This window comes from Osmerus eperlanus, chromosome 1, assembly GCF_963692335.1.
Source record: "Osmerus eperlanus chromosome 1, fOsmEpe2.1, whole genome shotgun sequence".
Lineage (NCBI taxonomy): Eukaryota > Metazoa > Chordata > Actinopteri > Osmeriformes > Osmeridae > Osmerus > Osmerus eperlanus.
In genome coordinates this window covers 8072789-8089516 of record NC_085018.1, presented here as the reverse complement: position 1 = coordinate 8089516, position 16728 = coordinate 8072789, and the positions used below count along the sequence as shown (strand labels likewise).

Sequence of the window (16728 nt, the reverse complement as noted above, 5' to 3'; positions counted from 1 at the left end):
TGCAATTGACTGTCATTGCCCCCCTCCCCCAAAAAGTGCGTGGACTGTTTCTCATTCAAACCTTTTCTTCATCATCATCAAAAGGCCCTATCACAAATTGTATAAAAGCTACCCACACAACTCCAAATTGCAAGTAAAGCATGGGGTTTAGCTCTTTGTAGGCCTATTCCTAATATGCAGTGGCAGTTCTAGACACATTTTACTGGGGGGGCCAAGGGGGGGCCAGTGTTTAATCAGCGGGGCACATTAAAAATGATATGAACGGAAACAAATGCTATTTAAATACTTTAATTTTGCTTTACATTAAAATCATACAAACGTCTGGCTCTCCCTCTTCCAGCTCCTCAGCTCTCTCATTGGCAGGGTTTCCCAGATTCGTTCGCTCTTAACGCTAAGAGCTTCTTAGGAACGTTCTAAGAACGCTCTAGAACGCTCCTAAGAAGCTCATAGCCTTAAGAGCTTCTTAACGAATCTGGGAAACCCGGCCATTATCTTGATATGTTTTTCTCACTTGTTTATGTACTGGGGCAAAAAGGCTGCAATGTTCCTTCCTCGTTTCATGATGAATTAAAAATATATATATTCAGTCAGCTCAGGGGGGCCACAGGGGGGGACAAGGACATTTTTACAGGGGCGCTGGCCCCTGTAGGCCCCTGTGTAGAACCACCCCTGCTGTATCCTACGTTGTCCCCGGCTTGGGAAACCCAATTCAATTCTGGTTAGATGTTCAGGGAGATAATTGACTCGTTAATATCTGACTCCAATTTTAGAAATGTGAGCGCTAAACAGTTAATTACATGAAACTCTGGCGTAAGTAAAAATCATCTGCTTGATCAGAGCATCGGTCCTAAAGTATGCGTGTTCACTCATCAGTCGTTTCTCTCTACTATAATATGGATTTAACCACCGACCTCGTATGTAAACCGATCACTCAGAGGCTCCAGTAAATTCCTTCGGAGCGTGGAGATCCACTGTAAGTGACTCAGAGGCCTTAGGTTAAAACCTACTTCAAAAGTCTATGTTTATAATCAGTATTAGCCGCATCAACCAGACTAGATCAAAGTTTTAATCACCTAGCATGATAGATACGTTTCAAGGAGAACAAGTAACTTAAAATGCACAATAATAGTTTATTATCGAAATAGTAAGATAATCAATACAATGATAATGAAATATCATCAAATACAAAACATACCTTCAGAGCAATGGTTAACAAAGGTATTCACAATGAAGACAACCACACTTCCTACATATATTTGCACAATTTTTTATTTTTAACTTAATTTTATATTCCTAATTTCTTCACATTTTAAACTGCTGCTAGCTCTTGTATTGTTGTTACTTGATGTTATAGTGTTAAATGCTATTTTTGGTATATGTTACTATGTTACTTTGTTATTTATATCTACTGTCTACTGCGCAGATGTTGCTGGCCAAGTCTTAAGAATTTCGCTGCACTGAAGCAATTTGGTGTATGCGACAATAAAGTTTGATTGATTGATTGACTAGGCACTTTGATTAATGATCCAATTTGAATTTGTATGCGTCAGACAACTTTTCTGTCATATGGCCGGTGTCCCCATTTTAGTCAGGTTTGGGTGTATATAGGAAGAAGTTTTTACCAATCACTTTGAGTTCTGTTTACGATACAGCTCCGGTGCGTTAGAGCTGTATCGTAAACAGAACTCAAAGTGATTGGTAAAAACTTCTTCCTATATACACCCAAACCTGACTAAAATGGGGACACCGGCCATATGACAGAAAAGTTGTCTGACGCATACAAATTCAAATTGGATCATTAATCAAGGCTGCAGTAGACCAAATGGTGCCCTTGCAAGACAAGGGAATATGTTAAGCACATGTTGGTCTGCTGCAAGCACAAACTCTGTAAACCCTGTACATGTTACAGCATTAAAATTATTACTAGAATGTAATACGTAAAATAAGAAACCAAAATCATATCAAACATGACATTAAAAGCTGTTTAGAACTATATTTACAAGAACACAACTTTTAATGATAATTTCAGAGTATTCCTCGGTCAACCTTCCTCTTCAACTGTTGAGACCACCTTTCCATAGGTGGTCATTACGGTGTGATTGTCATTTTAGCATTCATGTAAATCAACGACTGTCCCAGACGAGTGTCTGGGTGACCAGTGTCAAAGGGGCTGCCAAAACAGCCCCACACATGTACAGTTCTGCCTAAGAGGTGTTTGCTATAAATTTACATTTATTCATTTAGCAGACGCTTTAAAAAATAATATATATATTCAGTCAGCTCAGGGGGGCCACAGAGGGGGCCAGGGACTTTTTTACAGGGCCCCCGTGTAGAACCGCCCCTGCTTTATCAAAGTAGGCTTTATTAAACAAGCTAGCCTAACTGAAGATTAAAAAATTGTAGGCTAATGTAACAATATAGCCTATTATAATCTAGGTCTATGTGATTAAGCATAAATGTAATCAACAATGAATATACAGTGAACATCGTGCGGGCTAGATAATTCCATATCTATTAATATTGTAAAACATAAGTCTTTGACGGACATGGCCTACATGCATGTTTACTTTGCCCAAGCACAGCATTCCATATAACTAATGCAGGCCCGTAGGCAGCCTAGTGGAAGGGGGAAGGAGGAGGGGGGTTTCAAAAGTGGGCCTTTTTGCAGTTTTTACCCAAATTTATCACCAAACTACCTAACTTTTTTTTTAAACCCGCTCAGTCATGCCAAAGGTTACAGAAACATAAGTGAGGCATGCAGACTTGTGGTGAAAAACTGACCCACAAGTGAGTTTCACAAACATTTGTTATTGGTTTATTATTGTAAGCCTTTTATCGGAATGATTGGTATTCAGGTAATTTCCTGTGAAGTTTCTCCACAACTCGGCTGAATAACCACATTACCGTCTACATACGTTGCAACTTGACCAGTAACTTGTGGTCGCTTGGTATTTCTTAACATAGCAGGATATTTCCATGAAAGGGTATAGTCTACATACACTGACATACACTACATACACTGACTGACAAGCTACACTGACATTTGTATGTTTATGTGCCGTATTCGTGCCATCTGCTCATCTCTCCTCCAGAAGCTGCAGCCTGTCTTCTCCATAGCGTGGGACACTGTGTCCAGTATCGATTGCCTCACAGTCATCTGTAAAGTACACAAGGTCCTACGGGGGAAATCAAATATCAACCCATAATTATTTTTCAAAGTAAACAGCATATTAAGCTAACGAGGACACATAGTAACACATAGGCCTACCCGATGACAGACTTTGCTGATGATAGCGTACAAGTTCCGGACTTTCCGCTTTAATAGAACAATTCTGGGGCGTTCTTTGCAGTACTGGGTAGGAAGGTTTTCCACAACGTAGAGGAAATCTCGGAGCCTGGGCATGAGGCAGGAATTCTGTGGAAGTCAGTAGTGCCACTACACAATTATTTGCGTTGTGGAAGATCAATATGAACAATTTTGAACCCCGCGTGACGCGTCTGCATACTAATACGTTGTCTTTTATCAGTCAGACCTTGACAACTAATTGTAGTCTGTAAGGTAACTTACGTGCACATCTATGAACATCTTGGGTAGAATCTCAACGCAGGTTTTCTGCAAATTACAAATAAACAAATTCAAGTTGTAAATTGTAATAATAAGCCTAGGCTACTGGAACAAAAACTATCGATTCGCTCAATTAGCCTACCGTGCGATGGTAATTGTGTACTTTATCCAGTAGGTCCATTATTTCTTTGCTCAATCCGAGCACTCTGGAGTAGCATGTTAGCGGCGCACATTCTGTCAACCACATTAAACTAAAGAAACAAATAAAAGTCGCAGGTCCCAGTTTCATGGTCGCAACAGATCGTTGGACAGCCAGTCAGGAGATACGAAGCCCTTCCAATTGCTGGCAAATATGCCTTTTTAAAAATGAGATTTAAGAAAAAAATAAAAGGTGACGTGATATACGCAACTGGGAACGAGCTTCAAAGCACTTCAAGAACGCGCGAGGGACTTGACCAGACTTTTTCTTGTCGTTGAACGCACAGAAGCAGTTATAAAACATCAGATATTTTGCAAGCAGGTCACGAGTTTCTATAGATCATTGATGTACATTCCCTGCATTTGTAGCCTACCTAGCCTACTGACGGCTAATGCATAACAAAAAAGGAGTTGGCAAATCAAATGTTAACGTGTAAATATGAGAGAACAGGCACTATGATAATACATTGAATTAGACAAAAATGTAAGATTGTCAAACCCGCTTCATGTGACACCTTCAATTTAGACCTTCTTCAACTTGTCTTTATTTACCTGAAAAGTTGTTTGATAATGGAAATTGTGTTTTGTTTCTGTGTTACAAAACAAGCTTTATCTGGTTTGTAACTGATCTGGGAGTAACGGGAAACCCAAACGGCCAAATAGAGCAAGTTGCAAAAGTCAGTTCTAAGCAAAATTATAAAAAATTTAAATCGAGAAACCACATCAGTTGTAAGCAAGTGAAGCAGCCTATCTTCACAACTACTCAATATTTACACGTACTTAGCTCTACCTTCTCTTTGGATTCTCCCACAGGTGTATATGGAATAGGCCTACTGTGAGTAGTAATTAACAAATGCACAGTGCCCGTGATGCAGTCTGTGATTAAGATGTCAGTGAAACACAAATGCAGATGACTTGAACCATAGATAGTGCACAGTTCCCGTGACAAAATTGGTGGCACACAGATTGCTGGAATTATAGATAGGACACAGTGCCCACAATGATGTCGGTGACATACACAGATTTCTGGAATTATAGATAGTGCAGTGCCCGTGATGCAGCTGGTGATGACAGTTCTCAGTTGCTTTGGTACCTATATGTCACAAATCATAACTGAAATTCTCTGTCATCTCTGAAGTACTTGTTCAACTTCCACATCTATTCTAGTCACTTATGCACATCATAAAGCGATTTCTCATTATTTTAAATAAATTGACAATGCCAATTGTATTATAAAAAGTACACAGGAAAATTCGAACTTTGCAGATTGCCAGGTTCTCGAGATAATCGTGGGAAACTCACTGCTCTAAAATCCAATTTATCTAATAATGCCAGGAATCTGTTAATTTTTTTGAATGGGATTTTAGGGCAGCGAGTTTCCCACAATTATCTTGAGAACTGGGCAGTCTGCAAAGTTCATATTTACGTTTTTGGTTAGCCTTTAGCCTACTGTTATTTAGAAACTAATTTGCTTTTACAACCAGTACCGCCGCTCCCATAACGCGCACTACGCGCTGTGCGTAGGGCACCAAGTCCTGAGGGGGCACCAAAAAATTGCTAACTCAAAAATCATCATAGTACTAATAATTATAATGCCGATTTTATATCAGTATATAAATATTAGGCACCTTTTAGGCATGTATATCACAAAACAGGCAGAACAAGAGATATATTTAATTGCTCAAAAAAAGTTACGATGGTGCCCCCCCCCCCAAAAAAACAAATACACACTCAACTTCCCAAGCTCGCCGTGGGTGCCCTGTCCTATCTCAGTGGCCTGACGAACTTTGACAGTAGGGTCAACTTTTCGAAAATGGCCTCAAACAGACAACAGGAGTCAGGGGCAGAAATAAGAAAGAGAAAGAAACTGCGAAATAATGCCCGTGCATCACTTTCAGGTAAGTCCATGTTTAATGATTGTTAAATACGGGAAATGTGCTGCTAATTTAATGGTTAGCCTATGCATACACCTCGAACTAGCTGACGTTATTGCTAATGTTAGCACACTCAAATATGTTAGGTGCAAGCTAAATTGAGATTTTACTGTTAAACATTATCTATGCATTTTACGTAACTGATGTCAGCTAGCTGTTACTTTACTTTACATTCTATGATGCTTTTATATTCGATTTATCAAATAGTTTTTAAATGAGTAATAAAGGTGGAGAGCTCCTTGGCTGCATGCTTTCAGTTTTAAATGTTTATAATATGCAAAACCAGGCTAAGAAACGTAAGGGTGGGGCTGAAGCATTAAGAGACAAAAATACATCACCTACACTAGACAAGGTTTTACCAATTGAAATACGGCTGTTTATTAGTGTGTTTGCTGCAAGCAAAAACACTATTGTTATTCTGCATACTTATTTATTAGTGTGTTTGCTGCAAGCAAAAACACTATTGTTATTCTGCATACTTATTATTTTTAGTGTTTGCTGCAAGCAAAAACACTATTGTTATTCTGCATACTTATTATTAGTGTGTTTGCTGCAAGCAAAAACACTATTGTTATTCTGCATACTTATTATTGTTGGAATGCTGCTTCAGCATTCCAAGTATTGTTCTTTGAATCTTTATTGTTGGAATGCTGCTTCAGCATTCCAAGTATTGTTCTTTGAATCTTTATTGTTGGAATGCTGCTTCAGCATTCCAAGTATTGTTCTTTGAATCTTTATTGTTGGAATGCTGCTTCAGCATTCCAAGTATTGTTCTTTGAATCTTTATTGTTGGAATGCTGCTTCAGCATTCCAAGTATTGTTCTTTGAATCTTTATTCAACTTATTTTTATTATTTATCTTCTATTTCTTCCGTGACACCTTTCAGCACCTTCAAATCTTCAGCTATTAAAACCGTTCAGCTATCAAAAAATTCAGCAGTTTCAGGCCATGGGTGCTATGACTTTTCAGCTTTGTACCTCTTATGCTTGAATTAATATAAATCAATATTCATAATATTTTTAACATGGGTTTCCAATGGAGTTTTCTTTCAAATCCTCTCAAACTTCTTTAAACTTCTTCAACTTCCAAATCCTTCTTCTTCCTCAATCTTTCAGCTAGAGCCACCATTTAAACTTTAAAATGTTGACAAAACCCTAAACTATTTTTAAATAATTCAGCTTTTTGATATCTATTCAACTTTTTTCAATATCACTGATTATGTTTCATGACTTTTTCAAGCCATTTCTGAGATTTACATGGGTGTGTACGTGAAACCCTAGAGTGCAGACTGAAACGCTTAGAGTGGAGGGCAGCTTCGGATGTTGTTGAAAAAATATTTCTAGTTTGCCAGCATTGCCACAATTTTCGCTCTTCATGCTTCGTTTTTGGATCAATAGATAGCTAATTTTGTGCTGGTCGTAGACAGTTGTCTGTTGAATCCAACAGACATACACATTTGTTCAGAGCCCCACGAAAGCGAGACAAAGTCCAACTCTCGCCCCATAGAGACCAATGCAAATCTGGTGACAAAATCGTCAGAGAAAGCAAAAAGAACAAGATTTTGAAACTGCCGGTAGAGTCGTATTTCTGACCGCACAGAAATATAAAGGACATCTCTGGTTTCGGCAGAGTCTTGGGTCTCGGAAAATATCCTTATATTTTGGATTGGACGTATAGTTTTGCGTCTAGGTTAACTTGTTTGAGGTGTGGATTCTAGCTACATTTCTGTTATTCTCTCCCCTCAGCGCGTTAGCAATCATAGCTGCACCATCACCGTGGCAACGACAGACACGCACCACTCAGTCTCTCACACAGGTGATTAGTGGAGTCACAAGACAGAGTTTGATAGTATTTCAACCTAATACAATGTACAAGAGGTGACTCTGCAGGTGCTGCTAATATCTCCTTTACTACTATTGCTAATGGAACTGTTTTATTCTACTACGCCACTGAGTGCGTTTACTTGACCATGAGAAACCCGATTACTAGCAATTGTCGGTTTATGCCATACGATTACTCCGTTTACATGTGTAATTAGTTATGCGATTACTCAATAAGCGCGTCTACATGATTCTTTTTATTAATCGTTGTATGCTCCACGGACAAAACTTGCACCATCATCCTTCAGCAACAAAGTGTCGCCGTGTCTTCCTGTATCGGCCCTACTGCTGTATGTTTCATTCAATCAGCACATTGAGTCCTACTAAGAAAGCCGAGTAAACGCACTCAATGCACACATCTGCTACTGCTATTACCCTGTCAACACACCCATGTGGGGCCCATGTGGTCAGTCAGTTTTGTCATGGGGTTCCATAGGGGCAAGCCCATATGGGCTGAAGGTGGGCTTCGGGTGGGCCCTAGCTAAATCCCACATGGGCAACCCAGGTTACTCCCATCTAGGACCCACTAGCTGGGCCCCATGTGGGCTGATTATGGGTCCCTGATAGTACTACCCTATGGTGATTTTTGGGGCTTATTTTACAGGTAGCCCAAACAGTTATTTAAACAAGTTACAATAACAAAGAGACCAGTAATACAATTAATTACATTTTTATTTGTGTTAGAATGCAAAAAAAAATCAGTAGCACAAACATAAATTCGGTACCACACAAAGAATGATCGAAAACTTGCATAAACCTTAACCTTATTTCACACATTAGATTTTTTTTTCATGTCTTTCAATTATAATTTTATCTATAAATGTTTAAATATTCCACATCATTTCTATTAGAGTTCAACAATTCCCTACAGTTCATAGTTAAGACTATTTCTTACTTTTCCACATCTTCATACTCCTTTAGCTGATTCATATACATTCAAGCCATCAATGTAGTTCAGCTCCAAGTCAAATACTATTTTTACAGTTTTAAGTTTTTTATCGATGTCTTTCAACTTATTCATCATTTGATCAAGAAATGTTATTCAAACCTCTATATATTCAACTTTTTTTTTTTTTTTTACAGAATGATGACCTTGAAAAACTTTATAAACCTTTATAGACCTTTAAAAAAAAAAAACATCTTCATACTCAGCTATCCAGGTTACCTTTGAGCCTGTCATCTTGGTCTCATTTGAGATTCTCTATTAATATTATATCCTAGTGTGTGCAGTAATAATTGTAGAAAAATGAATAGCACATATTGCAATTTAGACAAAAGAATCTAACCTGCCATTTGCAATTTTTTGCTGATTCAGAATTATTTCTCCCCATAAAATATAAAACTAATATCTAGATCTATATTTTTTGTATATACATCTAATTATTATATTATTAATAATATTTTTTGGGGGAAATGTTCTGTTAATTAAAACAAACTTTAAAACATTAAACAAAGTTTAAAATAAGCCAATGAAGAACTACTCCCAACACATTCACAACAACCTATTTAATTTATCCTAAATTGTACCAACATGTATACTTATTTATTTAAACCTGCAGTGTGTAGAATTTTGGGTTTTATTTCCTAGCAGATTTTGTAGAAAGTAATTATAATATCCATAAGTACATTTAATTTAGTGCATAATAGCTGAAAACAATGTTTTGAATTATAATTTTTTCCCTTAGAAGGGGTCTCATATATGTCCATATTTCTGCATATTTTGGACCAAGGCCTAGTGTCGCCATCTTGAAAGTGTCATAGTTGGAATGTCATCAGGTGCATTGTTTAAAATGTATAATTGTTCTTGTCCTTGAAGGCCACTGTTGCATTCTAGAACGTTGTAGAACTTTCTTGATGATGTCATATTACACAGTGCACCTTTAAACATAGCCTATTAAAGGTGCAGTGTGTAATATGACATCATCAAGAAAGTTCTACTAAGTTCTAGAATGCAAAACTCCCTGGGTAACCCCAACCCTTTCGAATAATAACAGAAGCTACAGTGGCCTTTAAGGACAAGAACAATTCTAAATTTTAAACAATGCACCTGATGACATTCCAACTATGACACTTTCAAGATGGCGGCACTAGGCCTTGGTCCAAAATATGCAGAAATATGGACATCTATAAGCGAAAAAATAATAATTCAAAACATTTTGTTCAGCTATTATGCACTAAATTAAACCTACTTATGGATATTATAATTATTTTCTACAAAATCTGCTAGGAAATAAAACAGCGCTGTCAAAGAGACAGCATCTGCTCATTAGCAACCTGTCGCACTAGTGTGAGTGGACTTGTATTCATCATATTATGGCTCCTCAAATGTCTGAAATCTTTGTTGAGGGGTGGCCTGTCGGACCTGTCGATTACCCCCCCGGTCCCTAGAACCAATGAACCATTTGGAGATGGCCTTCTCTGCATCTTTACGGGTAATATTGCTGGTCATCTGGTTTTTCTTCATGCCTCCTGCAAGAAATAAATATAACGGTCATTTACTTACTGTATGTGCCAACACAACTCTCCACCAGGACTGTAAAGGCAACTATGTTAAGAAAAGCGCTGTATAAATTAATATTATACACACTCTTTAACACACCAGTTAGGCATCTCGGAGACATGAGCAAACATACTGCTCAGCCAGGACAACAAACATTACATAATGTTAAGGTATTATAAACAACTTTCTAGTATCTGTACAACACTTAAAACATTATCCACATGCACACCTACCATATATCACTTCAAACAACTTCAAGGCCTTAAACTCCCTCTTCCCGTTTCGGCCCAGAAGGTTGTAATTCCTAGACAGGCCGTGGTCTAGGAGGAAGGCCATCATCCTTCTTGTGGCCTCATCAATAGTTGCCCCCCCAATGTCAGCCACAGCTGCGACCTGAGGGGGAACAAAGGCAATACAAAGCAAATTTATCAACCTGAAAGAACTACCATAAGCATGGGTGTGAGCACACTTGGGAAGTTTCAGATGAAATTCACTGCTAGCCCGCTAATAAAATTTAATTAAGTTGTACTACCCTAGACTTAACATATAGTACATACCAGTTCAGACATGACGTTTGTGTTCGCCAGTTTTTCCTCCATGTTCATGACATCTTGAACCGTCTTTAAGGGGAAACCCTCTGGGGTAGAAGAGACGGTGGAGACGGTGGTTCCACGCTGTTGTAACAGCGTTTGCAGCATCCTCCCGTGAATCTTTTGTGTTTCTTTCACCTCCTCAAGGAGGGTTAAGATGCGCACGAACATGGAGTCTCTTACTGGAGATGGAGCGGTAGGCGGTGACCTTAAGCTGGATGTAGCGTAGGATGGAGCGGTAGGTGGTGACCTGAGGCTGGATGTAGTGTAGGATGTAGCGGTAGGTGGGGACCTGAGGCTGGATGGAGCGTAGGATGGAGCGGTAGGTGGTGACCCGAGGCTGGATGTAGCGTCGGATGGAGCGGTAGGTGGTGACCTGAGGCTGGATGTAGCGTAGGATGGAGCGGTAGGTGGTGACCTGAGGCTGGATGGAGCGGTAGGTGGTGACCCGAGGCTGGATGTAGCGTAGGATGGAGCGGTAGGTGGTGACCTGAGGCTGGATGTAGCGAAGGATGGAGCGGTAGGTGGTGACCTGAGGCTGGATGTAGCGAAGGATGGAGCGGTAGGTGGTGACCTGAGGCTGGATGTAGCGTAGGATGGAGCGGTAGGTGGTGACCCGAGGCTGGATGTAGCGTAGGATGGAGCGGTAGGTGGTGACCTGAGGCTGGATTTAGCGTAGGATGTAGCGGTAGGTGGGGACCTGAGGCTGGATGTAGCGTAGGATGGAGCGGTAGGTGGTGACCTGAGGCTGGATGTAGCGTAGGATGGAGCGGTAGGTGGTGACCTGAGGCTGGATGGAGCGGTAGGTGGTGACCCGAGGCTGGATGTAGCGTAGGATGTAGCGGTAGGTGGTGACCTGAGGCTGGATGTAGCGAAGGATGGAGCGGTAGGTGGTGACCTGAGGCTGGATGTAGCGAAGGATGGAGCGGTAGGTGGTGACCTGAGGCTGGATGTAGCGTAGGATGGAGCGGTAGGTGGTGACCCGAGGCTGGATGTAGCGTAGGATGGAGCGGTAGGTGGTGACCTGAGGCAGGATGTAGCGGTAGGTGGTGACCTGAGGCTGGATGGAGCGGTAGGTCCGATGGGGCTGTCATCGTCCTCATCCTCATCCTCACTTGTAAAAATGACTTTCCTAGAAATGTTTAATACAAGCACAATCAATGAGTTAAAGCATTTTAAACATGTGATGTTTACTTTTATTAATTTATTACATTTAATATTATCTATTATTTAGCTATCAAAACATCATGCAATGCTGCTTTAACCTTCATGACTGGGGAACACCCAGAGGATGTGCCGTTAGCATTTACTAGCGATTAGCATTATCTTAGCCTGCTAAACAATACAATTTTCACTCCTTATTGCTCACACAGAAAAGTAGTAGCTGTGTGTACAGTGTACACAACGGGCGAGCGAGCGAACGAACACACACACACTCTCTAGTTTGCCGTCTTTGCCGCGCGCGGGAGCGCGACGTTGTGTGTATGAGAGTGTGTGAGCACGCCTATACAGCGCTGACACACACACACACATTCTGCAGACTAATAAGATAATAAGTGAAAATAATATCCAGTCTAACAGAACTGCTATTACAACAAGAACTAATAATATCACCACAGCTAAAATCACGTTTATTTCTGGAAAAGAGTACGGCAAAGAGGCAAATTTAGCATGTTGAGACTATAGCCTAACCATCTCTCTCCTTCTCATGTGTGTGCGCGCTGCGCTCACCTCCTTAACTTTCTCCATAGCCCATCAAAAAAGAACCAAATCGTCCCTTCTCTTCAAAACAACTACACAACATACTCATCCAATTCGAGAAAACCGGAGGGAAGGCAACAGACAAGAAACAAGCACAAGTGGAAAAAGCAGACGATAAATTTTAGCTTGTGCTACAGCTTGTTTTAACCACTTGCTAACTAGGCCTGTTTGACTGCCTTGCTAACAAGTTTACAACCAAATCCTTCCAAACAATATATGTAAGTCAACCACTCAAAATAATCTCAAAACATGCTTGATATTAACTTAATAAATTGGACTTGTATGTTCAACACCATGCTTTAACCAGGTTTAATTACCATAGCTAGCTGAAAGCTGCTAGCTAGTTAGGCTGAAACCTCATTGGTTTACGTTCAAAACTGGCTAACCGAACACTCTCCAAAAAAGCTTTTAGTAAACCTCATGCGTGAAAAATACATCCCCCGTTTAAGTATACATAGAGGCAGATTCTTACCTGTTTTTTCGTGTTAAACTGATGGTGTCTGAAATCCGATCGTCATGCGACTGACTGCTGCAGAAGTTATCAGACAAAGACGCTCTGACGTTGGTACTGGTACTGAAGGCGGGAATTTTTTAGGCGGCAAATTCAAAAAACAATATATTTTTGAAAGGCGGCAAAGTGACGTTTTTTTTTTTTGCTCCGTGATGGGGTGGAACTGGGAAACCTAGATAGTACAATAATATAATAAAATAATAGTAAATGTATTTTATTACAATATTGTCTGTTGAAATTCATATTTTGTCTTAAACCACTATTAAAGTGCAATGGCTACACTTCTAAATAGCTAAAAAGCCTGATAAAATTTGAATAAAAAGTGGAACTAGCCAGTGACTGTTGTTAAAATAAGCCTATAACAAAAGCATCCATAATCAATTTTGAATATCTTAAGAGTGGAGCCCAGCTGGAACCCACTTATGCCCATGCGTAGTTTAGCCCATCTTATGCCCATCTACTGCCCATGTGGGGCCCAACAACAAAGCCCACTCTGAGCCCATGCCCAGCCTAAGCCCATCTAGCCCAAGTGAGGCCCATGTGGGGCCCAACTAGACGTGTTTGCAGGGTACTATCCTAACTATAATTTCAGCTGTTAAGACTATAATATTCTTTTTATGACTAGCTAGCCTAGGCCTACTTCTTCTTCTGTTTAACAGTTCAGCTTTCAGCTTCTCCCGCATTGTATTTCAGCTCTTAGCGTTGTTAGATGATGCAGTTCAGTTTCCACACTGCCTCTTTTGTGTGACTCACACATTTTTGACATTAATTTCAGCTTGCGGGTATTTTCTCATTTCTGTATTTTCTGCAATTTAAGAAAAATGATTTCATCTTTCAGCATTCCAACGCATTTTCAGCAGGAAATGCCTTTCTAGTTCAAGCATCTTCTTCTTCTTCTTTTTCTTCCAAGACACCTTTCAGCGCCTTCAAATTTTCAGCTATTAAAACCGTTCAGCTATCAAAAAATTCAGCAGTTTCAGGCCATGGGTGCTATGACTTTTCAGCTTTGTACCTCTTATGCTTGAATTAATATAAATCAATATTCATAATATTTTTAACATGGGTTTCCAATGGAGTTTTCTTTCAAATCCTCTCAAACTTCTTTAAACTTCTTCAACTTCCAAATCCTTCTTCTTCCTCAATCTTTCAGCTAGAGCCACCATTTAAACTTTAAAATGTTGACAAAACCCTAAACTATTTTTAAATAATTCAGCTTTTTGATATCTATTCAACTTTTTTCAATATCACTGATTATGTTTCATGACTTTTTCAAGCCGTTTCTGAGATTTACATGGGTGTTTACGTGAAACCCTAGAGTGCAGAATGAAACGCTTAGAGTGGAGGGCAGCTTCGGATGTCGTTGAAAAAATATTTCTAGTTTGCCAGCATTGCCACAATTTTCGCTCTTCATGCTTCGTTTTGGGATCAATAGATAGCTAATTTTGTGCTGGTCGTAGACAGTTGTCTGTTGAATCCAACAGACGTACACATTTGTTCAGAGCCCCACGAAAGCGAGACAAAGTCCAACTCTCGCCCCATAGAGACCAATGCAAATCTGGTGACAAAATCGTCAGAGAAAGCAAAAAGAACAAGATTTTGAAACTGCCGGTAGAGTCGTATTTCTGACCGCACAGAAATATAAAGGACATCTCTGGTTTCGGCAGAGTCTTGGGTCTCGGGAAATATCCTTATTTTTTGGATTGGACGTATAGTTTTGCGTCTAGGTTAACTTGTTTGAGGTGTGGATTCTAGCTACATTTCTGTTATTCTTTGCCCTCAGCGCGTTAGCAATCATAGCTGCACCATCACCGTGGCAACGACAGACACGCACCACTCAGTCTCATGCAGGTGATTGGTATTAGCTGATTAGTGGAGTCACAAGACAGAGCTATTCAGTCAACTCGTCTCATTAAAAGACTAAGAGCACTATAATTTCAGCTACTAAAACGAATATACTACTTCTACTACTTCTACAGTTTAACAGTTCAGCTTTCAGCTTCTCCCGCATTGTAGGCTATTTAAGCTCTTAGCTTTGTTAGATGATGCAGTTCAGCTTCCACACTGCCTCTTGAAATTCTACTATGTCTTCGATTGCTTCACAACGTTCAAACTTATTCTCCCGCATTGTATTTAAGCACTTAGCTTTGTTAGATGATGCAGTTCAGCTTCCACACTGCCTCTTTTGTGTGACTCACACATTTTTGAAATTCATTTCAGCTTGCGGGTATTTTCTAATTTCTGTAGCCTATTTTCAGCAATTTAAAAACAAATAATTCATCTTTCAGCATTCCAACGCATTTTCTGGAGGAAATGCACTTTCTAGTTCAAGCATCTTCTTCTTCTATTTCTTCCAAGACACCTTTCAGCGCCTTCAAATTTTCAGCTATTAAAACCGTTCAGCTATCATAAAATTCAGCAGTTTCAGGCCATGGGTGCTATGACTTTTCAGCTTTGTACCTCTTATGCTTGAATTAATATAAATCAATATTCATAATATTTTTAACGTGGTTTTCCAATGGAGTTTTCTTTCAAATTCTCTCAAACTTCTTAAAACTTCCTCAACTTCCAAATCCTTCTTCTTCCTCAATCTTTCAGGTGGAGCCACCATTTAAACTTTAAAATGTTGACAAAATCCTAAACTATTTTTTAAAAATTCATCTTTTTTATATCTATTCAACTTTTTTCTATATCACTGATTATGTTTCATGAGTTTTTCAAACCGTTTCTGAGATTTACATGGGTTTCTATGTAGAGAGCTAGAGTGAGGCATTGGAATGTTGTGCAAATTCAGAGTGACAACAGAGTCCAAAACCGTTTTTTTTTTTAAATGGCACTTTTGCCCTCACGGCCACAATATTAACTTTTCAAGCTTCATTTTGGATCAAAATGATGCCGTGCTTGTGCTGGTCGGACTCATATGGGTATGGAAACCCACAGACCAATGCAAATGTTGGGACAAATTTGTCAGAGAAAGCAGAAAGTAGACGTTTTTAAAACTGCCGGTAGAGTCGTATTTCTGACCGCACAGACATATAAACAACCCAGTCTCATCCCAACTCGTCAAATATTGACGCTTGGGCAGAGCCCTTTGGCGTCCCTATACCGACGCCGGGGGACGCCTTTTTCGTCGTTTTTTGACGCCTAGGGACGCACATTGACTTCCACGTTAATATGTTCGGCTTTTCCCGTAGAAAATTGTGAAATATGGCGTCGTATTTTGACGCATTAGGTCTCCCATAGATTTTGATGAGTGGCTTTCGGATTTTTACGAAACGTCACCAAAATAAGTCGGGTGATTTCGTAAAAATCCGGCCGATGTGCTTTCAACATGATTTTTTTTGTTATATCCAAGACATAAACGTTATAAATTACATAAACCTTATTTAAGGACATAAAAGTTATTAATAAAATGTACTGATACAAAATAAACCGATCTAAAAACGTAGGCTATATTCATACAAAAAAAAAAAAATGAAATAAAATTCCGGCGGGGGAGGAATATCATTTTATTTTAATCATCATTTTAAGCGCATGGAAGCAAACATGTCAAATGCACTGACAGCAAAACCTATAAATTATCCAACATTATTGTAATTTTATTATTACACACAAGTCGCTGAAAAGGTTGACGCTCAAGATCTGGCTGTAACTACTTCTTGTCAACCAAACCTCCGCTCTCTCGTTCTGAAAAGGTAAGCTATTATCGATGAGGTAAACGTATATTTAAGATACTATCCTATACAGTTTTTTTAAATTGTTTTTTAGGTTGGTTTAATGTTAATGTCCAGT

At 39.4% G+C, this 16728-nt stretch overlaps 1 protein-coding gene across 1 annotated transcript; it reads right to left on the bottom strand.

Annotated features, from left to right (window-relative positions):
• Positions 1-1110: 1110 nt before the first annotated feature.
• LOC134017340 (cytokine-like protein 1) lies at positions 1111-4041 on the bottom strand. Its single transcript, XM_062456854.1, has 4 exons — positions 3708-4041; positions 3569-3613; positions 3269-3415; positions 1111-3176 (listed from the first exon to the last, which is right to left on the bottom strand). Exons 1-4 carry the CDS (start codon positions 3852-3854, stop codon positions 3078-3080), a joined length of 438 nt encoding a protein of 145 aa, XP_062312838.1. The 5' UTR covers positions 3855-4041; the 3' UTR covers positions 1111-3077.
• Positions 4042-16728: the final 12687 nt, after the last annotated feature.

Coding starts and splice junctions, on each gene's coding strand:
- LOC134017340 (XM_062456854.1), bottom strand. CDS start 3,854: ATGAAACTGGGACCTGCGACTTTTATTTGTTTCTTTAGTTTAATGTGG. Junction 3,416..3,568: donor AGATGTTCATAGATGTGCAC/GTAAGTTACCTT, acceptor TGACTTCCACAG/AATTCCTGCCTCATGCCCAG. Junction 3,177..3,268: donor TCAGCAAAGTCTGTCATCGG/GTAGGCCTATGT, acceptor TTTCCCCCGTAG/GACCTTGTGTACTTTACAGA.